The 27,978-nt window shown below is 43.9% G+C and overlaps 2 protein-coding genes across 7 annotated transcripts in view; one reads left to right on the top strand and one right to left on the bottom strand.

Moving 5' to 3' along the window:
- SLC25A15 (solute carrier family 25 member 15) overlaps positions 1-27,322 on the bottom strand; it is a 68,916-nt gene extending 41,594 nt beyond the window's left edge. The window contains exons 1-3 of one of the 2 annotated variants that reach the window (XM_040448305.1): positions 27,293-27,317; positions 25,303-25,353; positions 20,077-20,149 (exon numbers count right to left, since the gene is read on the bottom strand). The gene's annotated coding sequence lies outside the window, so the exon portion shown is untranslated. Of the gene's footprint in view, positions 1-20,076; positions 20,150-25,302; positions 25,354-27,292 lie in introns of both variants that reach the window. The other variant, XM_040448306.1, reaches the window with a different exon arrangement.
- Positions 27,323-27,411: 89 nt separating this feature from the next.
- Positions 27,412-27,978, top strand: part of MRPS31 (mitochondrial ribosomal protein S31) — a 64,548-nt gene continuing 63,981 nt past the window's right edge. For 4 of the 5 annotated variants that reach the window (XM_040448301.1, XM_040448298.1, XM_040448297.1 and 1 more), the window contains exon 1: positions 27,413-27,623. In XM_040448301.1, coding sequence (XP_040304235.1) covers positions 27,499-27,623 — 125 coding nt within the window. In that variant the 5' untranslated portion in view covers positions 27,413-27,498. Of the gene's footprint in view, positions 27,624-27,978 lie in introns of all 5 variants that reach the window. The other variant, XM_040448299.1, reaches the window with a different exon arrangement.

Here is a 27,978-nt window from a genome sequence, read left to right as displayed (position 1 = left end):
CGCTCGGGCCGCGCAGCTCGCGGGTCCCCGGCGCCGGGAGCGCGGGAGCGGGCGGGCGGGCAGCGGTCTCGGAGTCCCGGTTGCCTTTCTTCTTCCAGGTTCCCGGGTCCCTCGTGAGAGGCAAGACCACAGTTAGACCTCGGGGCGGGGGCTGGGGGTGTCAGGAGTTAGGAGGACCCACTGAGTCTTTAGGCTGGGTTACCTTGGTGGGGCTCAAGGCCTCAATTTTAAACTATAATTAAAAAAAAACTATAATTGAGTACAAAAGTACTGGAAACTGTAGTGATAAAAACACATTCGTATACTGCCATAAACACACACACACACACACACACACACAATTTTTCCCATTCTGCCTACCGCACGGAATTCCACTTTCACCAATGACATTGGAGAAAGTACACCCACCGATGAAAGCTAGCTGTCAGTCGGCCTCTCTGATCTTTTAGTTCTAATGAATTATAGGCTATTTCTATGGCTCTCCGACATTTTATGAAAAAGCACTATTCAAGGAATCTTTTATACTGGGAGTAAAGGAATTTTCTCTAGTGTCCTAAACCAAAGAGCCAACACCTACTCAATTGGAAACAACTTGGTCTAGCGTTGCTTCCAGCTGCTCAGCGTAACTCGGTCATAGCCTTCTGATTCCTTTGGTTCAGTCTTCATGCGTTTATTCTCATTTTCTACACTGTTTTCTTCCTTAAACCATGCTGTCTTTTCTTTTACAATCTGTGTTTGCCCTGTTTGGATGCGGCATGTGGCTAATGCCAATGTAAGTTAAAGTGATGGGGGCAGGAGGCAGGGACTCAAATATTCCACGTGACTTGTGTTAGTGCTTAAGGTGAATGCAGGAGGGACTAGACCTTCCTTTGGTAGGTGGTGCCATGAAGGTACCAGACCCCTGATCAATGGGGGCACTCCTCAAAACAGCACAAAACTGACTTTTCACAGAATCAGCACTTTAGAAGTCAAACTTCTGAAACAGAATGCAATTATAGAAATAAGCCAGGGAGTTTGAAATACTTGTCCAAAGTGGCTTGTGACGTAACTGGTGGGAAGCAGACTAAGGAGCAGAACCTACAGTTAGAACACCCCATAGGACTAAGGGACTTTCAGTATCCCCTGGTCCAGTGGCTTTTGCAAACTAGAATGAGGTCCAAAGGAACCCTAATTAAGGGCAGATCCAGATCCGCAGTTACAGATTGGAAAAAGCACTGAACTTGGAGCCAGCATACTTGGGTAAAAATCTGTATGACTTTTAATGAGCCATTTAACCTTTTCAGACCCCAGCCTTCACGTGACAGCGTCATGGCCTCTGATCTCTGTGATCCTGGAGGAACAGTCCACCACGTGGGCCACTGCTGCTTTGGGAGCCTGCTGGGGCAATCCACCGTGAGGGCAGAGGCTTCTCCAGTTCACCGCATGCACCCTTGCTGAGCGCCCAGCCAGTCTCATGCTTTGTCCTGTCTCCCTTGAGCCCCTTCTTCTACTCTCTCAAAGGCTGTTCCAGGCTCTCCTCACTCCTGCTACATTTCTTCTCTCCCTCGCCTCTCCTCAACAACCTTAGCTTCCATTTATTCCCGTGAATTTAAGATAAACAACCAGGAAACATTTGTGCAACATTTTAACCCCTAACTTACGAAGTTACCTTTTTTGCACAAACTCTCATCCAATAGCCTCTGCCCTGTTGTCTTCCTTGCTGTATCCTGGTGCCTTACCCCGTGGCTGGCACCAATGATGCTCGTGAAGGAAACTGAGGCTCAACACTTGCCCAAATTTATATAGGTACTAATGAAAGAGCTGGGACTCCACAAAGTTCTGTCCAATCTGAAGTTGATGTTCGTAACGGTGACCCTCCACAGTAATACCTCCCAGAAGGCTTCCTCTTAAAAGCCAGAGGGTTTCAGGAACCAGTTGTTTCTCCTGAAATAAGTCTCCCTGCATGATATTGTATAAAATCACCTCCGCAGCTGAAAATCCCTCACAGGAGTGGCTCCTTCTGTTATCTTTGCTTTAGGAATAGAGGCACAGTTACAAGGTGTTGAAAAGCTTAACAGCTCACAGAAGATGAGAGAGAACTGATTGGAAAAAATCACCTGCTTGGCACTAAATCATGAAAGTGACCGCGCGAACTTTGTTCTGAGGGTAATTCCCCAGGAATCCGATGGCCTCTTGAGAACAAGGACTTTAGATTCTTGCATCCCTGCTGTCAATATAGGTAGGTTCACCCAGTGGCATCTCAGATCTGGGTTCCAAACAACAAGCAAGTCGGTGCACTGACCCCTTTGCTCCGGTGGTTGTTTGCTGCACTTGGGATTGTGTAATCCAGGGGCATTAGTGCAGCTGACAGTGTGCCGGGGGGGCAGGTGTAACGCAGGTCAGAGGTGAGGGGACAGAGTGGCTAACGTGGAGAAGGGAGACTTTGCTATTTCAACAGTATTTCACAATGCACTAGTTAATGATACCAAAAGGAGAAATAATTTCATTGTTTAAAGCGTTTTGGCCCTAATACCATGTGGATGTATTTGAACAAAGTGTTAATTGGAGTTGCAAATAATTCAAAAATGTAAATCATCTCTGATTCAAGGGTACTTTTAATTAATGAGAATGAAGAACAAATGCTTTGATTACACAACTCCCATTACACAAATCCCATTGAATATTGTTGGCTGCTGATGTAACATTTACTGAAGACTCTCTCAAATCTTTTTTGGAATCAAGTAGAGTTTGTATTTGCAAAAAACATGGATTTGGATTTTTTCATCTATGTGGAATAAGAGGGTATTTTGTATACCATGAAAGATTTTGTTAAGACAATATTTTAAGGGTGGGGGAATTTCTTTTGTCTTTTCCTTGACAGCTTTTAAGGGTATAAGCAAGCGAAAGAAAGAAAGAAAGAAAGAAAGAAAGAAAGAAAGAAAGAAAGAAAGAAAGAAAGAAAGAAAATCACCTGAGATGCATATTTCACGAGTCTTAGATTTGAATTTGTCACATAAATATTTTTAAAGACATAATTTATAATAGCAAAGACTTAGGATAAATGCCCATAAATGGATACGATTCAATGGATCATCAATAAGAGGAAATACTATGACATAATTTAAAAAATAATTTTCTTAAATCATATGTTTTAGGGTATATTTGGCCACAAGTAAAAGAACGCCCAACTACTGTTAATATATTTATTTTGCATATAAAAAGAAGTCTAGAAATAGGAAGTTCCAGAGTTGGTTAATTTAATAGCTCAAAAGTATCTCGGTCAGCTTCTCTGTGATTCTCTTGACTTTTCCCTCATGATCACAAAATGGCTGCCATAGCTCTATTACACCTTCACATGCAACACACAAAGGCAGGAAGGAAGCCTTGTCCATATCCTTTTTATCACACAAAAAATCCTTCCCGGAGTTCCCCTGTTAAGCTTCCCCTTGTATTAGCCCAGAACTGAGTCTCATGCTTGCCCAAACATAAACACTGGGAAGAGAATGGAGTTACCATATTTGGTTTAGAACAGGGGTCAGCAAGCAAACTTCTGAAAAGGACCAACCAGCTGGTAAATATTTCAGTAAGTATTTTGCAGGGCATGCAATCCCTGTCACATCTATTCAACTCTGCTGTTGTAAACAAAAGCAGCCATAGACATGGTAAAGAGGTAAGTAGGTTGTGTTCCAACAGAACTTTTTTAAAGTTTTTATTTTTCTTTTCCAGTTTTTATTTAAATTCTAGTTAACATACAGTGCAGTACTGGCTTCAGGAGCAGAATTTAGTGGTTCATCACTTACGTACAACATCCAGTGTTCATCACAACAAGTGACATCCTACTACTCAGCAATTGCACCACTCGTTATTTACCCAAAGGATACAAAAAGAGAGATTCGAAGGGCTACAGGCACCTTGGTGTTTATAGCGGCGCTATCAATAGGCGAACTATGGAAAGAGCCTAAATGTCCATCGACTAATGAATGGATAAAGAAGTGGTATATCTATACAATGGAATATTACTCAGCCATCGAAAAGAATGAGGTCTTGCCATTTGCGATGATGTGGATACAGCTAGAGTGTACCATGCTAAGCCAAATAAGTCAGAGAAGAACTTTATGAGCATTGAAATTTGAATTTCATGTAATTTTACCTGTCACAAAATATTATTTTATTTTGATTTTTTTCAACTTTAAAACTTTAAAAAACATTTTGTATGGTTCGGGCCATACAAAAAGAAATGGCAGGCCAGATCTGGCTAGCAGGCTTTGGTTTGTCGACCCCTTTTTTTGACCAGTGATGACTTACCCACTTGGGACTGTGTGAGAGGCCCACCTTGCCTAAAACATCATCACTGCAGACCCAGGTGGGAAGGGGGGGGGGCATATTTCTGTTAGGTAATCAGGAATGTCCCCCAAAGCATAGTAAGCATATGGGGAACTGCTTAGGGATATAATAATTTTTTTTATTTTTTTTTTATTTTTTTTTTTAATTTTTTTTTTCAACGTTTATTTATTTTTGGGACAGAGAGAGACAGAGCATGAACGGGGGAGGGGCAGAGAGAGGGAGACACAGAATCGGAAACAGGCTCCACGCTCTGAGCCATCAGCCCAGAGCCTGAGGTGGGGCTCGAACTCACGGACCGCGAGATCGTGACCTGGCTGAAGTCGGACGCTTAACCGACTGCGCCACCCAGGCGCCCCGGGATATAATAATTTTTAAAGAGCACACTGTATGTCCCCATGGGCTGCAACTGGAGAGTCCCAACAATTTCTACCTGTTGAACCCCCCCCCCCTGCTATTTACCAAGACCTGTACTAGACACAGGCACCTCAAAAGCCTTTTCATGATCCCTAGTTCTCCCAAACAAATCCGTTCACTGCTTCCTATCAGTAACAAATGTTCATTTAGCACTGATTGGCTCTGTGTCAACCCACACTAAGTGCTGGAAATACAGAAATTAAAGAGACAATTGCTAGCCTCAGAGAAACCTCCATCCAAGGAGAGGAGGAAGGAACAAATAATTAGAATTTGGGGAGGATATGCAGCGAGAGGGGTGTGGGTAGCACGGCATCCCAGAGAAGGGAATAAATGATGGAAAAGAGGGTTTCCGGGGAGGCCCCCAGGGGCCCCCCATGTCAGGGTGGGTTTTGAAAGACAAATGGCCCCTTAGGAGGAAAGCCTGTTGATATGTCACTCAGAACTCTTAGTTGCCATCAACAGAAGCCAGCTCTGGAGCACAGGAACAATTTATTAAAAGGATACTGGGTGGGGGCACCTGGGTGAGCGTGGGACTTTGGCTCAGGTCATGATCTCACAGTTGGGTGAGTTTGAGCCCCACATTGGGCTCTCTACTGTCAGCGTACTTCGGATCCTATTTCCCTCTCTCTCTGCCCTTCCCCCACTTGCACATGTATGCACATGTACTCTCTCTCAAAAAAAAAAAAAAAAGACAAAAACGAAAAAAAAGGATGCTGGGTGACTTTCACCATCGCTGGATGAGAAGATGGAGTACCCTGAAGAACTTCTTGAAACGAATCCCAGAACACACTGCAGAAGTGTTCTGCCGTGGAAACCACGGTGCACCTCCTTCAGAGCTTCTAGACGTTGTAGTCTGTACCACTGTCCCTTTTGTGCCAGGGCCTCTGCGTGGGAACTATTGCTGGGCACCTTTGCCGCCAGCTTTGCCTGACAGGTCGCTGCCAGACCATGTCCATCGCCTTGTCTAGCTCATTTCCAAATTGATACATCACATAGATGCAGCTGGTGGATGGAACCTGAGTCACGTGCCTGTACCCGGACCTGCAAAGGGGGCCGGGAACGCGAGACTTCTGGCTTGTCTTGAAGAGGAAGGAGTCACTTGGTAGGAAACTCCCTGAATGTAGGCAGGGCTTTAAAGCAATGCCAAGCAAATGAGAAAGAATGAAATCCTGCCATTTGCAGCAACGTGGATGGAACGGGAGGGTATTATGCTGAGTGAAATGAGTCAGAGAAGGGCAGATATCATATGTTTTCGCTCATGTGGATCTTGAGAAACTTAACAGAAGACCATGGGGGGAAGGGAAGGGGGAAAAAAATAATTGCAAACAAGAGAGGAAGAGAGGCAAACCATAAGAGACTCTTAAATACAGAGAACCAACTGAGGGTGGATGGGGGGTGGGGCACAGGGGAAAATGGGTGATGGGCATTGAGGAGGACACTTGTTGGGATGAGCGCTGGGTGTTGTCTGTAAGCAATGAATCATGGGAATCTACTCCCAAAGCCAAGAGCACACTGTACACACTGCATGTTAGCCAATTTGACAATAAATTGTATTTTAAAATAAATAAAACAATGCCAAGCAGCCAGAGAACATGACACATGTCCACTCCAGACAGGCTGAGCATTCCCATCAGAGGTGTTACAAAACGAAATTCAAACAAGTGAATCTGAAGATCTAATTGGCTTTAAGTAATTCATGAATCAGGCAGCATTCCATCTGGCAAGTAGAGGAGAGTTCCGAGGAATTGTGCAAAATGGAAGGTTTCTATAGGAAGAAAGGTGTCGCAAGAAGTTACTTGCAAAAGAAAAGAAAGGATTGTTTCAACCCAGGTAGTCTTGTTCTATGGGGAAATGGAACAGTAGGGTTTAACATGGAGACATCACCTTGCTAGTGCTGATTAGGAAATTTCATATTGACTGTTGAAAGGTCACATTCCTGGGATAAGCTGAGACTGTGATTAAGTCTGAGTTTGCTGTCCTGGGGGGCAAATGATTCCAGTTGGGGCTTGTTGGATGTGTGTGTGTGTGTGTGTGTGTGTGTGTGTGTGTGTGTGTGTGTGTTTAACAGAGGAGACTGCGTGTGCAAAGGCAGCAAAGCAGGAAGCAACACAACTCATTTGGAGAATTGCAGCAGTCTGGCTCTGAGAGGTGCTGGAAGATTCAGCCGGATGGGTGGGAGGAGCCACCTGCTGAGCCCTGAGGCCCCCTGTAGTGGAATCTACTTAGTGTCCCCTGCTAAGGCACAAGAACTGACTTATTCCTCACTTGGCCTGGGCTTTGCCCATGGTGGGTTTTAAGGCACTCTCGTCAAAATGAATCGTTGCAATAAATTTGCTGGATTGCATCACTGTCATACAATTTACCACCATGAACATTGTAAGTGTCTGTGATCTTTCCCCACAAATGGGCCTATCTGCAATGGATACTTTTCTATAGGCTAATTTGTTTTAGACATGGGAAGTATGTAGTTCCTAACTCTTAGAGGCACATACACATTCTTCACTGATACTTTCATTTAGATGTCAGATCATAACCATTTTTGAAAATAGTGATAATAAAATATGGCTTGAGAGCCAGGATGAACAATAATCTTTTTTTTAATTTTTACTTATTTACTTTTGAGAAAAAGAGAGAGAGAGAGTGGGAGAGAGAGGGAGAGAGAGAATGCCAAGCAGGTTCTGTGCTGTCAGCAAAGAGCCCAACGTGGGGCTCAATCTCCCAGTTAGATCATGACCTGAGCCAAAATCAGGAGTCGGATGCTTAACCGACTGAACCACCCAGGTGCCCCTTAAAAAAGGAAATCTTTAGGAGCACCTGGGTGGTTTAGTGCGGAGCCAGCTTGGGATTCTCTCTGCCTTTCTCTCTCTCTGTCTCAAAAACAAGTAATTAAACTTTTTTTAAAAAAGAAGTCTTTATATTATAGTGCCAGGGATGTTGTATCAACTGATCACTTAATATATTGTTACAAATTACACTTGTGATTTAACATCAGGAAGTGTAAGAGAAGGCTGATTCCTCTTGTCCTAACCTGCTGCTAAGACTCTAAGAAGAGGTGCTAAACTTCATGCCTTCTAGACAGAGCCATGATGAGTGAATAGCACCACTCCTCGTAGAGTTGACTGAGAGGTGGCACGACCCACTGCCTTCTCATGCATCAGCCCAGCTGTCCTTGTCCAGGCTCCACTGTCACAGTCTGAACCAGGGGAGAAATGGATTGGGTGGCAGGGACATGTTTGTCATTAGTCCTAGACAAACTGAGAGGTGCAGGGAGAGTGCAGGGTGCTTGTCGAGATGCCTGTCCTTCCCCTCACAAAATCATGTGGGTCGCCAAAAGATTGCAGGGAGGGGTGGGAGGAATAGATTGAGAAGTGCAAACTTCCAGTTATCAGGTAAATAAGCCACAGAGATGAAAAGTACAGCATAGGGAATAGAGTCAATAATGTTGTAATAACGTTGTATGGTGACAGACGGTGACAACACTTGAGTGTTGTGTGAGGCATAGCATTGTCAAATCACTGTGTTGTACCTCTGAAACTAGTATAACACCGTATGTCAACTACACTTCAATAGTAATTTTTTTAAGTTGTTTTAAGTTTATTTATTTGAGAGATGGAGTGCACAAGCAGGGGAGGAAGGGGAGAGAGAGAATCCCGAGCAGGTTCCGCACTGTCAATGCAGAGCCCGATGCAGGGCTCAAACTCATGAACCATGAGATCATGACCTGAGCCTAAATCAAGAGTCAGACGCTTAAACAACTGAGCCAGCCAGTTAGTTTGAAGGGAATCGGGGCACCTGGGTGGCTCAGCTGGTTAAGCATCCAACGCTTGCTTTCTGCTCAGGTCTTGATCTCATGGTTTGTGAGATCAAGCCCTGGGTCAGGCACTGTGCTGATAGTACAGAGCCTGCTTGGGATTCCCTGTCTCCCTCTTTCTCCCTGCCCCTCTCCTATGCTCTCTCACTCTCTCTCTCTAGATAGATAGATAGATAGATAGATAGATAGATTTAAAAAACAGTAAATAACATTTTAAAAAACGGAAGGGAATATATTTAGTTCTCTCCCCAGCTGGTGGCTTGTGAGCTGTCAAGTCTGTACCCTCCATGGTGCAGTTACTGTCCAAGCAGAGGTGAGCATGATGAGGGAGTCTCGGAAGGGCTTGCTGTGTGTCCTGGGGCAGCAGGAGTGTACAAGTCTCACAGACATAAGGACTGATGCCTATTTCTCATAGAGAGATTTCTGAAGGTAGGGAGGCTTGACCAGCTGGTTTGCAGGGATAGTGGCCTGGTGAAGGACATCGGGGTTCTCAGCCATCCCCCTGGTCGCATATGAAGGAGAATATGGTTACAGAAAGGCTGCCCAGGGAGCCAAAGGAGGTAATACATCACCTGAAGGAGGTGTTGGGGGTAGGCTAACGGCAGCAGAAGGGAAGTATGGCCGCCCTTGTCTGAGGGGGTGCTCCACCATGGAGGGGGCCAGACGAAACCTGCACACTATCCCCTAGAGAACCCCACCCCACTTTCCCTGAAGGGCCCTCACCCAGGCAGAGATCAGTAGCATCAGCTGGACCCAGAGCAAGGCCAGTTCAAAAGACAAGCCTGCCTTTTCTGTCGCCTTCCTGCCTCATCTTTGGGGAGCTGAACTCTGAAGAGGAAGGGAAGGAGAGAAGGAGAGAGATTGGAGCTGAAATTGGATCAGACCTAATTACCCTAACCAAAGGATCAGAAAGTTCTAAGACTGATGTGACCACTCTGCTTTAAAATGCAAACCAGCTCCTCTATACTGCACTGTATATGCTATACCATATACTTATTTATTATGTCTCTTGTTCACGGTCTTTCTCTTTCCCTCTCACCTCTACCCTCACCCCAAAATGTAAACTCGGCAAGATCAAGGATCTTTGCTTTTAACTGATTTCTCTAGCATCTAGAATGATACTGTCCCTTTCGGCACCCTGTCGCTACATGTGGCTACTTAACTTGAACTCACAATGAAATAAAGTAAATTCATGGCCTCAGTCGCACCCGCCACATTGAAGTACTTAATACCCACATGTGCCTAGTGGCCTCTATATTGGGCAAGATAGATAAGGAAATTTCAATATCACTGAAAGTTTTATTGAACATTGCTGGTCTAGAACTATAGCCGGCATGCTGTGGCACTCGATAAATATTTGTAGAACGAGTAATTGAATGAATGGCTGAGTTGTTTTTAAGACAAGGTAGTCTAAGAGTCTAGAGGCAAATTGCTCTATTATCAGTAGTGTATACACTCGGGTAAATCATTTCATCTTTCTGTGCACCCATCACTAGACACTTAGTCATTTGTAAACATTTAAAAAGTGCTTTTAGGGGCACCTGGGTGGCTCAGCTGGTGAAGCATCTGACTTCGGCTCAGGTCATGACCTCAGAGATTGTGGGTTCCAGGCCCACCCCAGCTCCGTGCTGGTGGTGTGGAGCCTGCTTGGGATTCTCTCTCTCTTCCCCTCCCCCACTCATATGTGCATGGGCTCTCTTTCTTGCTCAAAATAAATAAATAAACTTTAAAGAAGAAGAAGGAGAGGGAGAGGGAAGAGGAGGAGGGCGAGGAGGAGGAGAAAAAGATGCCTGGGTTCGATTTTTTTTAAACTTAATTTAAAAAGCGAAAATAAAAAGTGCTTTTAGAAAATTGTTCTGGAAAAACAGATACAACCACTGAAAGGATAAATCAAGGGATGCACCCATTCTTTGGAAGGCCCAGTATATTTGAGGCAACATAGCCTAGAGATTATTGGAGGCTCTGGAGTCAGATGGCCTGAGGGGAAAATCCCAGCATCTATTTTTCCAGCTGGATGATTAGAATAAATCTTCTGGGGTGAGAATGAGGGAGAGATATGGTTCTACCACTGATGCTCTGTGTACTACCCCATCCCCACTATCCCCAATGCCCATGTGATCTCACCAATGAAGACTTCCACATGTCACGTTCTAACCCTCTCTTTAAAAAAAAAGGTTTTTTAACATTTATTTATTTTTGAGAGACAAAGAAAGACAGAATGTGAGTGGGGGAGGGGCAGAGAGAGAGACGGAGACACAGAATCCGAAGCAGGCTCCAGGCCCTGAGCTGTCAGCGCAGAGCCCTATGTGGGGCTTGAACTCACGAATCATGAGATCGTGACCTAAGCTGAAGTCGGACGCTCAACCAACTGAGCCACCCAGGCACCCCAACCCTCTCTTTATAATAGGATTCTTTCCCTGCCGTGTGTAAAATACTAAAACATGGCATTCAGCCAATCCCCAAATGAATAACCATCATTCAAAGCATTTAGCCAACATCTCTGTTCCAAGCTTTGTGCTAAGCACTGAAAATTTAGAGGCGAAGAGGGAAGCTTCATCTCCCAAATAGCCGGGACTGCAGCGAGGGAAGGCTGAGTGTTGTAGAGGCATGTTCAGAATGCCAGGGAGCAACAGGGAAAGGGCACATAACCAAGCCCAGGGAACCAGGAAGGCCATATTTGGAGGAGGCAATGGCTGAGTCTTAAAGTATGAGAAGGAGTTATGAGTAGGAGTTTCAAAGGAGGGAACAAACCATACAATTATAAGAAAAGAAAGGAGAAAGAGCATGGCAGTCTAGGAGCCCCGATGGTTCAGTGCAGGATAGGAGGTGAGGGTAACAGAAGAGGCTAGCAAGGAGCAGGGCTGATCTCCGAGGGTCCCATACGCCCTGCTAAGCGCGTTGAGTTTATTCAGAGGGTGGTAGAGGGAGCCAGTGAATAGACATTCTTTGTGATGCAAATGTGGATGGTGTAGAGCAGAGAGGAGGTTGAAGGCATGGACTATGGAGCCAGACTGTTCTGTCCTTGAAGACTGGCTCTCATTCGATGGCTTTGTGATGGTGGACAGCTTCTTTAAGCCCCAAATTCCTCATCTTACAAAAGGGGAGAACAATCCTGGCTGTGTCGTGGAATTTTGTTAAGGTAAGATGAGGCAAAAAATATAAAGCACTTGCTACAGTGCCCGACACATAGTAAGTGGTCAGTAAGTGCTAACAATTATTATAGGTCGTTGGTTTCTTAGGTTTCTTGTTTGCCTTATTTTTTTAATGTTTATTTATTTAGAGAGAGTGCAAGTTAGGGCACGCACAAGCAAGGGGAGAGGCAGAGGGAGACGGAGAAAATCCCAGACTCTGTGCTGTCAGCACAGAATCCGGTGCGGGGCTCAAACTCATGAACTGTGAGATCATGACCTGAGCCAAAATCAACAGACACTTAACCGAAGTGTCCCTGCCTTATTTTTATAGTTAAATACTAATTGAATGAATTAAATTTGCCACAATGATAAGAATTTAAAATGTTGTCCGTGTACCCTAATAAAAATCTAAACATTTTATTCCTTCAACCAATATTGATTGACCATGAATGATGTGCTAGGCAGTTTTAGACTCTAAGAATAAATCGCTAACAAGGCGGCCCAGGGCCTCTGTTCTCAGCTTATATTCTAGTGGGGGAGGCTGACAATAAATAAGTAAACAAAAGGGTTACAAGATGTGTATACTCCACGAGGCAGGGCTTCTCTGTTTGGCCCTGATGTAGCCCCACCGCATGAGGCAGAGCCTACTATAGGCACTCAGTGAATGTGTCGAGTGGATGAAAGGCGATCATTTCAGAAGGTGATGAGCACTAGGAAGGCAGTGAAACCGGGCAACATGATGGAGTGGGAACATGCTGGAGTGGGAAGACTGGCTTCAGTTGATGCGGCGCTACTGACAAGGTGGCTGTGGAGTGAAGTTGGAAAAAGGTGAAGGAGGCAATCATGGGACAACCTTCGAGAAGAATGTTCCGGGTAAAAGGATATTCCGTGCCAAAGCTAAACATCCTAGAGCAAAGCTGTGTTGTGCCTGTGAAGAACAGGCCCAAGTTGCTGGCACGCAGTGAGTGAGGGGAGGAGAGAGTTGGGGCAGGAGGTGGGAGCCATAGGCAAGAGCTGGGCATTCAGGGCACTTAGACCCATTTCCTTGCCCTGCACAGAATCCGTCTGGGAAGCTTTTCTATTCCTCCTCTCGAAATGTCTACAGAGCGCATTACTGTGTTTGTCAGCTGCCCTCGCTCTTGTCCAATAGAATTATCTTTCCAGGCTGGGTACGTGGAGACAGACTGGATTCCTCTCTCCTGCTGTTGGCAGGCCTCTGTGTTGGCGCTTGACCTGCTCAGTGTTCCGGGCTGTGTTAGGCTTATTTGTCAGACTGATGTGACAATGAAGGGAAATCTTACCCTCTGGGGGAAAAATAGTCAAAGTGCAATGGGAAGCCAGTTCAGGATTTGAAACAGGGGAAAAAGATGGTCTGAATTAAGTTATTAATGATGGCTTTGGTGGCTGGGTAGGGAAGAAATTGCAGGAGAGTGAGAGTGACAGGAAGGGGGCCCGTTAGGTGACTTAAAATGGTCAAAGCCCAGGACGATGGTGGCTTGGACTGGGGGCCTAGAACGGGAGGTGGAGGTAGGAGGGAACCCCCAGATCAGATGCCAATCAGTTGTAGTCTTGGGTGGGGATGTACATTCACACACCACACACCATACCACACATACACCACATACCAAATACAGATGCACACCAACGCACACAGACCACACACTCACATACACCCCCCCACACACACACAATACCACACACCACACAAATACACCTCCACACACACAGCACCACATACACACCCACACCCACACCCACACCAGGGCATAAATGTTTCATGTAGCATGAGATTATTTCTGCCTCCAGAGGGCACTTGAGCCTTACAAATACATCCCAAGGGCAGAGAGGCCCTTTCCCTAGGACATAATTTGAGAGAGCCAGGAAAGCAAAAACAAAGGCCATCTCATCTGGAGCTACAGTCTTTGTTTATTGGGATGTAAAAGCTCTTCTTTTAAAAATTAAATTTCCTTGCAACGGCTTTATAATAAACCGCAATTTGGGCTTTCATCCGTTAGGGTAAGTTAGTCAAATTATATAGCTGTCATTCTGGGGCATAAATGAGAGAGAGGCAGTTTGACAGGTAGGTGAGGAGAGAAGAAGCCTAATTTTGAGAGGCTTAGCCAGAGTGCCAGGCCTGGGTGAAGCCCAGAGCAGGGAGGCTCTGAGGAGCAGAAGGCAGCATAGACACAGCCCCAGGGACAGAATGAAAAGGCAAGGGGTTGGGGGGGGCACCTGGGTGGCTCAGTCGGTTAAGCATCCGACTCCGGCTCAGGTCATGATCTCAGGGTTTGTGAGTTCGAGCCCCAGGTCGGGCTCTGAGCTGACAGCTCGCAGCCTGGAGCCTGCTTCGGATTCTGGGTCTCCTTCTCTCTCTGCCCCTCCCCCACTTGTGTCTCTCTATCAAAAATAAATACATGTATATATATATATATATATATATATATATATATATATATATATAAAAGAAAAGGCAAGGGGTGGGAGTGGGGCAACCAAGGAATTTTCAGAGGCTTCAGAATTTGGGCTGAGGACAGTTCTGCCTGGAAACATTTCTGTCGTCTCCAGAAATTATTTGCTAAGCACCGTTTCATCCTGGTTCTATGTCTTACACCACACAATCCATGTTAGAATGACATGATCCTCCTCTTTCATAAACTTGAGATCCAAAGCAATTTTACACATAAATCTGCTGAGAATGAATCACTTTACAGAGAGAGGGAAAAGCAAAGCATCTAGACAGTCTGAGCCGAAGGGCACAAAACCACTTCCTCTTCTGTCCCGTTTCCCATACGTGTCCTGCTGCAGGTGCCTCCCTGCCCCTCCCACCTTACACTGTCCTTCAGCTTTGGGCACTAAAGACCTAGTGAAGAGGCGACCGTGACCCAGGAGCTCCTCCACCTGGGCGCCCACAGCACCCCCCCCCGGGCGCCCCCCCCCGTGACTGTGCAGCTTTGAACATAATGCCTTGTAAATACCGTTGCACTATCTGTTAACCTATCTGTGAGTCTGACCAGGTCACCAGCCCCTGGATGCATGGATGAAGTCTTACTCATCTTTGTATTCTAAGACCACAACTTGATTTTCACATAGTTAAGTATTACATATTTATACTAATACATCTACATTTATTTTATATAAACACATACATTCATCTATTTTAGGCTGTGTTTGATACTGTTATTTGACTAGGTTTATAGCCTAGATTAGCTGGAAATACACTTATATAGTAGGGAAAGATAAAAATTTCCTATGGAGGAAGGTGTGGTAACAAAAGAGCTCTTCCCTCAACTATGAAAAAAGAAGGGAAATATTACATCTGACATTCTGCCATACACACCCACCCATCCTGCACCCAAATCGGGAAACGTCGTGACAAGCTATGCCCCAAATGAGCTAGGCTCATTTCTCCTCTGAACTTTCAGCCAGTACATCGTCTTGGCAAAGGTGTTCATAATAATTTGCTACTTTTGCTGGTGGGATCACAAGTAAGTTGAAATGACTAGCTAAAAGTGCTGGATAAGCGGATTTATTCTGCAGGCATATTTCACAAGGAACAATCCTAATGTACCAACCAATACCACTGCCAGCCTGGCTGGTTGGAGTTCCAAATATTGATCGACTCTTCCTGGACTCCTTCTTACACGGTGCCATCCCTCTGCTGTGGCACATAATTACCTTGCATTGGATAATCCTGATGTCACTCAGAAAATTAAATGAGACCTATAGATTGTTTGGTGCTCAGCGATGGCAGTTAGTGTTGTTATTATCACCAGTTACCATATTGCAGATATATATGGTACCTCCTAGTTTTGTTGGAAAAAGGCTTATGCACTCTTTTACACTGAAGCATTGCACGTAAAATAACCCTCTTTTATTGATAGATGGAATCATAAATTCTGGATATTTAGTAACATCTACCAACGCTGAAGATAAAATATAAAATCTATCGCTAAAAAATAAATACATTGGTATCAGCAAATACTGGTATAAAATGGACAACAAAGCAACATATTTATTGGAAAACGAATCACATATACAGGTAATGCTAGTGACTGAAAAGTAATTCAGAATATAAATGAAACTTGAGGGGCACCTCGGTGGCTCAGTCGGTTGAGCATCCGACTTAGGCTCAGGTCATGATCTCATGTTTCGTGAGTTCGAGGCCCACGTCTGGCTCTGTGCTGACAGCTCAGAGCCTGGACCCTGCTTTAGGTTCTGTGTCTTCCTCTCTGTCCGCCCCTCCCCTCCTCGCACTCTGTCTCTCTCTCAAAAATGAATAAACACTAACACATTTTTTAAATAAATAAATGAAACTTGATTGCATATGAAGTGTATACAGACAGAGCAAGTGTGATGGAGAATGGAATAAAACTAGCAGCAAACACTTTGATGAAGGCACAGGCAAGCAGCCACAGAAGCTGTGCCCTGACCTTTGTGTTTCCCTGTCCCGCCGGAGACAAGTGGCTTCTCTATTTGCCCTGCTGTGGTCCACCAGCATGAACAGATCCATAGCAAACAGCAGACTGGCAGAGTATTTCTAAGTTTTTCAACGATGTATTATTTACTTAGATCTAAGGTGTTCCTTAGAATTAGCACAGTAGTTAAATAATGTATGAAATGAATCTGGGGTACATTCGATAGCATGGAAGTAAGTGCATTGTGATGGGGTGAAATTGCCTTTACCATGAAGCTGACCTGCTATTTAAATATCTTTGCTGCTATTTTGTAACTTTGGGTAATTCCACCTGCTTTTAATATCTTGGTATAACTAATATTATGTCCAACATTGTTTTTCAGCTTAGTGAACCACTAGTCATTGAATTCCACTTCCAACTCATTAGCTAAAAAACTTCAATGATCATTTATTCAGAGTGCTTTGGAATCAGAGCACTTTAGATATATAAAATTTGGGAGGAGTGTGTGTGTGTGTGTGTGTTATGACAATAAATATAATTACCATTCTGTACTCTAGTTAGCTGTAAGCATAGGCCTCAAATACTGCATTTGGTAGCTGGGTCAATCCTTTCCCTTCTGTACCTCTGTGACACCTGAGGAAGGTCTAATTCTCCTCCCTGGACCTTCCTGTCTGCCCTCGTATTGCTGAGAACCAAGAATATCTATCTATGTCTCAGGATACGACCCTTCCTAAACTCTCAGGCTGGCCTTGTCCAAGGATGTGCTGTAATTCAGAATATTTTAAGAGGTCTTCTCAACATCCAATGCTAAGTGTACATACTGCTTTAATATACAGCTGAATGCAGGGTGCCTGGGTGCCACAGTCAGTTGAGTGTCCAACTCTTGGTTTGGTTCGGGTCATAATCTCATGGTTCTTGAGACAGAGCAAGCCCCACATCAGGCTCTGTGCTGACAGTGCCTCTTTCTCTCTGCCCCTCCCCCACTCACACGCTCCCCACTGCTCTGTCCCTCTCTCAAATAAACTTTAAAAAATAAAAATAAAAAATAAAACACAACATCAGTAATATTTTTACTTAGATTTCTGCCTTTGAATCATAGATTCCAGAGATCTGCAGCACCATGTGTTGGCTGGAAAGAGTATTCTCCTTATTCCTTAAAATTATTTCATTCCCTTTTCTTCATCACCTGTATGTGTTAATGTATTAAAATTCTTAACAACAATAACCATATATTCTCCCTGGACTCTCTGGTATGAGTTGACTCATGAAAGTTCACTGTTAAGTCCAGAAGTGGTAATTGCTCAAAAAAATGCCTTTGGTGTTCTCTAGGAGTGCTACATTTGAAATCAGAAGACATCCTTATAAAGAACAGTGCTAATTAGACTTCTAGATAGTTTAACATCTTCAATCAAAATGGTTTTCTGCAGGAGCTTCAGACTTGGCAAACACATCTATGTGCCAGGAGGGTGGCACACTCCAAGCCAATGGGACAAAAGTTCCTGTGCTCAGGACCCTTCTAGACCTTTCCCTATGTACCTCTTAATCCAGCTATTCATTTTTTAAAAAAATTTTTGTAACTTTTTTTATTTTTGAGCAAGAGAGACAGAGCGTGTGCAGGGAAGGAACAGAGAGAGAGGGAGACACAGAATCCAAAGCAGACTCCAGGTTCTGAGCTGTCAGTGCAGAGCCTGACGCTTGAACTCACGAACCACGAGATCATGACCTGAGCTGAAGTCGGCCACTTAATCGACTGAGACACCCAGGCATCCCATCCAGCTGTTCATTTTTAACAGAACTAGTAATGGGACAGATAAACACTGATGCCTCTTGATATAACGCACAGTGAACACTATAACTTCACTTCTGCGGTTCTACCGCTAAGAAACTAATAACTTATATCTGATCATTAGGAAACAAAAAAAAAATTGAGGTGCGCTACAAAATAACTGGCCTGAACTCTTCAAAACTGTCAAGGTCAAACACCAGAAACTACTCTAACATTGGGTATCAACTACAATTTTAAAAAAAGTCAGCGTCATGAAGGACAAAGATGGACTGAAGAACTTAACTGCATCAAAGTAGACGAAGAGGCATGGAATTAAATGCCACCTGCGACTTCTGATCAGGTCCTGGACCAGAAAGAGTTTCTTTCTCTTTTGTTATAAAGGACATCACTGTGACAGTTGATAGAATTTAAATAAGGTCTGTAGATTGAATTATGGTATTGTATTGATGTTAATTTCCTAACTTCAAAATTGTACTGTCCTCATGTAAAGAGAATGTCCTTTTTTAAGGAAATATACTCCCAAATTATGTAGATGTAAAGGAAAGTGTCTCTGTAATAGATTTTCAAGTGTTTTGTGAAAAAATAGTAAGCGACAGAACGAGAATGATAAAAACAAATGTGATAAATTGTTAACATTTGGGTAGTCTGGGTTAATGACGTAAGGGAAATATTTGTGCTGTTCTTACAATTTTTTCACTATGTCTACAATTATTTAAAGATAGAAAGTTCATTTAAAAAATTGTCAGGGTGCCTGGCTGGCTCAGTTGGTAGAGCCTGCAACTCTTGATCTTGGGGTGGGAAGTTTGAGGCCCACATTGGGCATAAATTACTTTAAAAAAAAAAAAACAAACAAACACAAAAAAAACGCCTTCAAGACTTGTCTTCTGCACAGCTTCTTTGCTTTTTAAATTTTCAAAGGATATTACTTTTCAAATTTTACTGTGAGAGTAGCAAATACTTCTGGAGTGCTTACTGTGTGCTAGGCACTGTTATAAGCACTTATACACATTTTAACCCACTTGATCCTCACAGCCACCTTGAAGGTAGATGCTATTATTATTCCCTTTCCACAGATAAGGCACCTGAGGCCCAAAGAGGGTAAGAAAACTTGCCCAAGGTCCCAAAGAAAGGGGCAGAGCCTAATCCCTCACTCTGCCCATCCCAGAACCGTTATATTCCGCTGCATCTATTATACCTGAGCTACAGAGTTGTTGCTTTTTTAAGCTTTTATTTTTAACTAATCTCTACATTCAACATGGGGCTTGAATTTACACCCCAAGATCAAGAGTCGTATGCTCTACGACTAAGCCAGCCAGGCATACCCTGAGCTATAGAGTTTTAAGTGTGACTGCTTTATTCTCCATTTCTATACTTTCAATTTCTTGGGAAAATTATGAAGAGTATAAATATGTGTATTAGAGTTTATTTTTCTCTAATTATGAGAATTTTGTGGGTGGTCTATGTCTCATGGCACATTTCAAATAGTTTTATCTGCTTATAGTACCGGGCCCTGTCTCAGCCTGTCTCCAGGTATTAAGGAGGTAATGAAGTTAACTCTGTAACATGTAACAGGATATCCTTTTTTTGTTGACTTTGACATTTGCTTGGCCTTGTCAACCACCAACACTAAACAATATCACCAATACAAATATTTGAAACCTCAAAAGGCAGAATATTTTCTTTACTACCCTTGAGCACTCATGACTTGTCTATGTATTATTTTAGGTTACTTTGGCATCAGCTCTAACATTAGTGCATAATGGCAAACTTACTGCTATTTTTTCAAAAGGGTTATCTCATATTTTACAAAATCAAAATCAAGAAGCCTTTTCTTTTAAATAGCACAATCAACACCTACAATCTTCATCTGAAGTACATTTTCATTAAAATGGACAGTCTCTAGTGGATAGGTCCCTAAAATTTCCTTTCCTTTTTTAAAATTTGTCTTACCACACAGGGGCACCTGGGTGGCCCAGTTGGTTGAGCGACTTCGGCTCAGGTCATGAGCTCGTGATTCGTGGGTTCAAGTCCCGCATCAGGCTCTGGGCTGACAGATCAGAGCCTGGAGCCTGCTTCCGATTCTGTGTCTCCCTCTCTCTCTCTGCCCCTCCCCCGCTCTTGCTCTGTGTCTCTCTCTCAAAAATAAATAAACATTAAAAATTTTTTAACAATTAAAAAAAATAAAATTTGTCTTACCACACTAATCTCAGAAGCATGGCTTTGCTGACACCAGCACCTGGATGTTGTCAAGTGGACTTTGACATTCAGGCTGGAAAGATGCCAAAGGAACACAAACATGCCATTAAGCAGGCATGAGAGCCAGCCAAGAGCCCTGGTTAGTCAGCAGGCTCCGGGCTGGCAGTTACTAGTCATGTGACTTCGGGTGAGTCCCCTAACTTCTCTGAGGCTCATTTTTCCCATTAGAACACTGGGCATAAAACCCTTGCCCTGCCTGCCTCAATTATTACCACAGTAATCAAATTAAATAATGTATGTGATCGTTCATTGTAAAATTTTATATAAACTGAAATATGAAGTTCTTAGAAGACCATCAGGGGGCACCTGGGTGGCTCAGTAGGTTGAGCCTCTGCCTGTTGACTTCGGCTCAGGTCGTGATCTCATGGTTTGTGGGTTCAAGCCCCACATCGGGCTCTGCACTGACAGCATAGAGCATGCTTGGGATTCTCTCTCTCTTCCTCTCTCTGCTCCTTCCCTGCTCGCACTGTCTGTCCCTCTCTCTCTCAAAATAAATAAATAAACTTAAAAAAAAATCAAGATGGTTGGAAAAAAAAAAAAAAGACTAAACAGGACAGCAGAGTAGGCTGATAAAATGAATGGACTTAATTAAAAGTTTGTCAGGAGGTGGAAGCAAGTCCCCAAAGGTGATCCCAATGAGCCACTCCTGGTATTCAAAGGGAAGTATAATTCCCTTCCTTAGAATCAGGTGGCCCTGCAACTCTTTTCTTACCAACAGAATGTCACAGAAGTGATATATGTAATTTCCAATGCTAGGTACTAAAAAGTTCTGCAGAGTTAGCCTGGGTCTCTTGGAACACACACTGTAAGGCAAGCATGTTTCTATGTGAAAAACTCAAATACTCTAAGATGCCATGCTGTAAGGAAGCCCAAGCTAGCCAGGTAGAGAGGGGCAGGGGAGGAAAAAGATCTCTTCTCCCTCTACTCATCTTAGGTTCAATGGCTGGGACCCTGTAAATTAGAGTGCTAACAGACAGGTTAAGAAGACAAAAACAGGGGCGCCTGGGTGGCACAGTCGGTTAAGCGTCCGACTTCAGCCAGGTCACGATCTCGCGGTCTGGGAGTTCGAGCCCCGCGTCAGGCTCTGGGCTGATGGCTCGGAGCCTGGAGCCTGTTTCCAATTCTGTGTCTCCCTCTCTCTCTGCCCCTCCCCCGTTCATGCTCTGTCTCTCTCTGTCCCAAAAATAAATAAACGTTGAAAAAAAATAAAATAAAAAAGAAGACAAAAACAAATAGAAGTTTATTAATGTGTATACTACACATACACATGGGAGCCCTCAGAGATGAGTAACTCAAAGGTGTGGTTAGAATTTGGGCTTAGGTAGCATGCTAACAAAACAGCAGTACACTTTCAGAGAAGTGACAACACCAAGGCAAAGGACTAGGACTTTCTAGGCCAGCAAATCATAAAAAGGCAAATACATGAGGGAGCTAATGTAAGATAAGGGCTAGTGAGTACAGTCAGTTATGTGGATTTCTTCAGCGTCATCTCCGGGCTGACCAGGGTCTAGGGTTGTATTCAGTGATTAACTTTTGTCCTTCCCGGGAGAGAAGGAAGGGGGAACACCTTCACAAATTTATGCCCTGTTTTTAGGCAAATAGGGAGAAGGTAGAGAGCTCCACTTGGATTTGCTTCTTAGTGTCCACAGCTCAAGATGATCTTTATACCGAAGTGGCATATTTTAGGGTAGCATATTCTGCTACACTTCAGAGGCCATGTGGAGAGAGAGCAAGTGAGAGAGAGAAACAGAGAGAATATTACTCAGCCAGGCCCTGTTTCTTCCAGCCATCCCAGCTGCACCATCAGCTATGTGAATAAAAAAAAAAACCATCTGGGGCAAGGATGCCTGGGTGGCTCAGTCAGTTAAGCATCCGACTTCGACTCAGGTCATAATCTCATGATTTGTGAGCTCAAGCCCTGCATTGGCTCTGTGCTGACAGCTCAGAGCCTGTGTCTCCCTCTCTCTCTGCCCCTCCCCCCTTGCGCTGGCCCTCTCTCTCTCTCTCTCTCTCTCTCTCAAAACAAACAAACAAACAAACATTTAAATTAAAAAAAAAAAAAATCTGGGACATCCAATCCAAACTAGCTGCTCTCTGACTGCAACCACATGACAGACCCCAAGTAGAAACCACCGGCTGAGCCCAGTGAGCCACAGAACTGTGAGAGAGAATAAACTGTTGTTTTAAGCCACTTTTTTGGGGCGATCTGTTATGCAGCAATTGATAATTGAAATACTAAATAATTTTGTTTTTTTCTTTTCATGGAAGGCTTATTGAGTTAATTAGTGTGGAATTTCATGAGGCATTTAGGAAGAAGTCACTGGTGTATATCAGGACCTATTTCAGTTGATTTGCTGCCTCTTGCCAAAGGTACAGTGTTCTAGAAAGTGCATTTCAAGGAGACACTGAGAAGAAAATGACTGGTGAGTCAATGCCAGAAGAGAAGAAGGAGGGAAAACATTCTCTACTTTCAGGCTACATTTCTGTTGCTCTCATAAATGACTGCTCTGGACAATTGCACAAGTTATGTTTCTTCAAAGGATAGGTTTATTTTTCTTTTTCTTAGGATGTACTCAAATTCTCCTGTGGCTTAATTTGTGGCCAATTAGAACTGCTTTAATTACCTTTTTTGTTAAAGTCAGGTTTGTTGAGGTATCATTTATATACAGCAAAATTCACACATTTTAGGTGTACAAGTTTTTAAGTTTTGGTAACTGTGAAAAGCTACAACCTCCACCAGAGTCAAGATATATAATATTTCAATAAGTTCAAAAGGTTCCGTCATATTCTGTCATACTCAGTCATCTCCTTCCAGCTCCACCTCGAGGTAATGTGTTTTTTTTTTTTTACCATTGTTACTTTATTTTTTTCTTTGTGATTTAAATTTTATTTTTTATTTTTTTTTTTAATTTTTTTTTCAACATTTATTTTTATTTTTGGGACAGAGAGAGACACAGCATGAACGGGGCAGGGGCAGAGAGAGAGGGAGACACAGAATCGGAAACAGGCTCCAGGCTCTGAGCCATCAGCCCAGAGCCCGACGCGGGGCTCGAACTCACGGAGTGCGAGATCGTGACCTGGCTGAAGTCGGACGCTTAACCGACTGCCCCACCCAGGCGCCCCTCTTTGTGATTTAAATTTTAGTTGACATACAGTGCAATATTGGTTTCAGGAGTAGAATTCAGTGATTCACCACTTACATACAACACTCAGTGCTCATCACAAGTGCCTTCCTCAGTACCCATCACCCATCTAGCCCATCCCCCAACCACCTCTCTCCATCAACCCTTAATTTGTTCTCTACTGTTAAGAGTCTCTTGTGGTTTGTTTCTCTTTTCTCTCTTCCTCCCCCCCCCCCCCGTTTCCCGTGCATTCATCTGTTTTCTTTCTTAAATTCCACATAGGAGTGAAATCACACCGCATTTGTCTTTCTCTGATTGACTTATTTCGCTTAGCATAATACATTCTAGCTCCATCCACATCGTTGCAAATGACACAATTTCATTCTTTTCGATAGCTGAGTAATATATCATTGTACACACTGCATCTTCTTTATCTATTCATCAGTCGATGGATATTTGGGCTCTCTACATAGATGGGCTACTGCTGATACTGCTATCAACAGTGGAGTGCACGCACCCCTTCGAATTTGTATTTTTGTATCCTTTGAGTAAATACCTAATAGCACAATTGCTGGATCATAGGGCAGTTCTATTTTTGGTTTTTTGAGAAACCTCCATCCTGTTCTCCAGAGTGGCTGCAACTCCTGGTAACTTTTGATCTGATTTCTGTCCCTAGAGCTTTGTCTTCTTCACATTGTTATATAAGTGGAATCATATAGTGCGGTCTCTTTGATCTCACTCTGTTCACATAGCATAATGACTCTGATGTTCCTGCAAAGTAATAATCTGGCTGTTGCTTTAATGCTGCACCAATTACAACACTTTTTCTTTATGTGCATTTTAAGTGTATACAGAGCTATGAACAGCTAAATATGCCATAGGGTCATTGTAGCATATCTCAAAGTTTTGTCTGAAGACCAGCACCAGAATCACTTGGGGTGCTGAATCTCAGATTCAGATCTTCTGAGCTACTCAGTAATGTATATCAGTAAGTGCCTCCACGTGACTTTTATGCATGAGTAAAATCCTAAACTGTCAAGTATTCCAAAATGAACAAGAATATCAGAGTTAATTGGCTCTGAATTTGAATCTAGCTCTGCCATTGACTAGCTGCAGAAAGTTGGGCAAATTACTTAAACTCTCTGCACCATTTTTTTCCCCTTTGCACTTGGAAATTATTTATTCACCGAATATGAGCATCTATTATATGACAGGCATGGTTCTAGGAACTGGGGTTGCAACAGTGAATAAGACAAAGTCCATTCCTTCATGGAACACACATTCTGTCAGAGTGAGATAATAAGCATTTAAGCATATAAATATGGGATAAATTTCACTTAGTGATACTCTGTAGAAAATGAAACAAGGTTTTGACATAGAGGGTATCTTAGATAAGGTACAATCTAGACTACTTGCCACAAAGAAACTCAAAAATACATTTAAATAACATGGAAGTGGTTCCCCCCTCCCCTTTGTTTGTGACTGTCTGGAGGAGGTGGGTAAGGACAGAGGTAGGATGGCTGTCATCCTCATCTCCGAAATCCTTCATCTCTCCATCCCCTAGCTGCTTCAGCTCCTTTCATCTGGCCTATATTCCAACTAGGAGGAAGGAGAAAAAGGTTGTGGGGAATTTGTGCCCATTTTCAAGGGCACATCACCTCTATTCACATTCTATTGATTAGATGCAGACATACCTGCCTGCAAGGGAGTCTGGGAAATGTAGTCTCTTCTGTGGCCATGTGTTGAGCTAAAGCTCCAGAGGAAGAAGCAAACGGGGACTGGTAGACAGCAGTAATCCCTGCCAGAGAGTGTGACTGGATGGCACAGGAGGCTACAGAAGTCAAAAAAGGCCTCTTTTGGAAAGTGACAGTTGAAGGACTCAGAGAGTTGAGCAAGGCTGAATTTCAATCCTTGCTTGTGACCTTCAGCCCGGTACTCTCATATAGGTCACAGCCTATCTGCCCCAATGAAGGAGGTTAAGGAATGTACAGGATGGATAGTGCAGTAGAGTTGACTAGGATCAGGATATTGGGACAGGATATACCTCCAGAGAAGCTGTGAATCTGAGATGGCGGTTTCAGTCCCCTTTGTCAACCTTAAAAGAAAAAAAAAAGTTAGGGTTATTATAAGAAATTGGAAAAAGGATGAAGTAACTATTAAATGTGATTTGGGGGTCCCTGGGTGGCTCAGTCGGTTAAACGCCCAACTTCGGCTTAGGCCATGATCTCGCGATTCGTGAGTTGGAGCCCCGAATCAGACTCTGTGCTGACAGCTCAGAGCCTGAAGCCTGCTTTGGATTCCGTGTCTCCCTCTTTCTGCCCCTCCCCCGCCTCTCAAAAATAAATAAACATTTAAAAAAAGTTTAATGTGATTTTAATGGACTATTACACTCATGAATGGATTTTCAACCAGATATCAAGTGATATCAAATTAAGTATACTCTCTTCGTAATATTCTATGTCTTGATCTGGGTGGTGGTTCACATGGGCAAATTCATTCTGAGATAATTCATTAAGCACATTTTCCTCAACATGTTTATGACTTGTGCACTCTTCTGTATTTCAGATTACAAAAAAATTTGCCACCAAGCTTGATTCTTTTTTGAAGTTGTGGGGGAAAAGTTAATGTCAGCATTCAACTGCCCACGTGTAACTCTAAGCTAGAGGTTCCTGGGTAGCCCAACTGGTTAAGCATCTGATTCTTTTTTTTTTTTTTTTTAACGTTTATTTATTTTTGAGACAGAGAGAGACAGAGCATGAATGGGGGAGGGTCAGAGAGAGGGAGACACAGAATCTGAAACAGGCTCCAGGCTCTGAGCGGTCAGCACAGAGCCCCACGTGGGGCTCGAACTCACGGAGTGTGAGATCGTGACCTGAGCCGAAGTCGGCCGCTTAACCGACTGAGCCACCCAGGCGCCCCTAAGCATCTGATTCTTAATTTCAGCTCAGGTCATGATCTCACAGGTTCCTGGGTTCCAGCTCTGAGTTGGGCTCAGCACCAGGCAGCACAGAGCCTGCTAGGGATTCTCCCTGTCTGTCTGTCTGTCTCTCTCTCTCTCTGCCTCTCGAGTGTGTGCACAAGCTTGCTCTCTATCTTTCTCAACATAAATAAATAGGGGCACCTGGATGGTTCAGCCAGTTGAGCCACTGACTCTTGGTTTCAGCTCAGGTCATGATCTCACGGGGCTTGTGAATTTAAGACCCTGGTTGGGGGTCTGCGTTGACGGTGCAGAGCCTCCTTAAGATTCTCTCTCTGATCCTCCCTCTCAAAAATAAAATAAAATAAAATAAAAAATGTTTAATTAAAAAAATATGGGCACCTGGGTGGCTCAGTCGGTTAAGCCTCCAATTTCGGCTTAAGTCACAATCTCACAGCTGGAGCCCCGCATCTGGCTCTGTGCTGACAGCTCAGAACCTGGAGCCTGCTTCAGATTCTGTGTCTCCCTCTCTCTCTCCCCTCCCCCGCTTATGCTCTGTCTCTCTCTCTCTCTCAAATATAAACGTTAAAAATTTTTTAATTGAAAAAAAGATAAATAAACTTAAACATTAAGCCAGAAGTTCCCATGTGACCTATTAGCTGGCATCTTCCCAGAGGGTTTATGCTCACGCACTTCCAAGTTTGATCACCGCTCATCCACTGTTCACTGCCTTCACGAAGGGCAGGAAAAAGTCAAGCCTTTCTCTTGCAGATTTCTATACGCAAAACCATTTTTGAAAAGACGAAACATGTATGTCTCATGTGTCTTGACTCTACATCAAGAACAGTGCCTGAAAAGAAATACTAATTTATCGGGCAGCGTGTCCTATGGTAATTTTTCTTTTTTAACCTTGGTGGCTACAGATCATCTAGAAGATGTGATGAAAGCTGTGGATCCTCTCCCCCCAAAACCGCCCAGTAAGGTCAGTTCTCCGCCTCCTTTTACTGGCCCCCAAAGTAGCATTTGCACAGTAACTCCCCCCCTCCACATCCTCCCTCCACCATCTGGGTCCTGCCTCAACCAGCGTATCTTAGCTGAACTCAGGCATCGATTTTACCTCCTCGACTAGAATCGCCTGGAAGCAGCGCACGCAACGTGGCCGCCCGCGGGCGAGTCCGGAACGCAGTTACCCGCCCCTGTTGCCCACCGGAACCGGAAGAGAAGGAACGCGCCAGGCTGGGGAACGGAAGAGAGGGCGAGGGATGTGTTTAGCAGAGGGACCCGCCACTCCGTTGTGTGTGCGATTGTGTTTGCTTCTTGGCGATGTTTTCAAGAGTCTCCGCGATCATACCTCTTCGCCTCCTCTCCCCCTTCCCTTTATGCCCTGGAGGCTCAGAGGCACCGGCGGCTGCGATTGTGCGACTCGGTGCTCCGCACGGAACGGTCAGGTACCGCATTTCGTTGCTGTGGGCCCCGCAGGTCTTCAGGCAACCCCTGGCCTCCGCCGGTGTATTCAGTGACCTTTCTCCTGGGGTCGATGTTACTACCCGCGAGGTCCTAAAAGCCGTTGCTTTACATCTGAGGAAAGGGAAATCCCAGAAAGGTAAAATGACTTGCCCAAGGTCATATGTGAGTGAGAAACAGAGCTACGGATACGTGCATGGTCTGTCCTGTGCTCTCTACTACGTACCGCGCCTCGTACCTCTTGCCACTTCTCCCCTCATTCAATCCAGCCTCCAGAAGTAAAGTTGCCTTATTTTATTTTATTTTATTTTATTTTATTTTATTTTATTTTATTTTATT

This window comes from Herpailurus yagouaroundi, unplaced genomic scaffold (genome assembly GCF_014898765.1).
Source record: "Herpailurus yagouaroundi ecotype Mexico unplaced genomic scaffold, PumYag 197, whole genome shotgun sequence".
Taxonomy (NCBI): Eukaryota; Metazoa; Chordata; class Mammalia; order Carnivora; family Felidae; genus Herpailurus; species Herpailurus yagouaroundi.
This window is presented reverse-complemented; position numbering and strand designations above follow the sequence as displayed.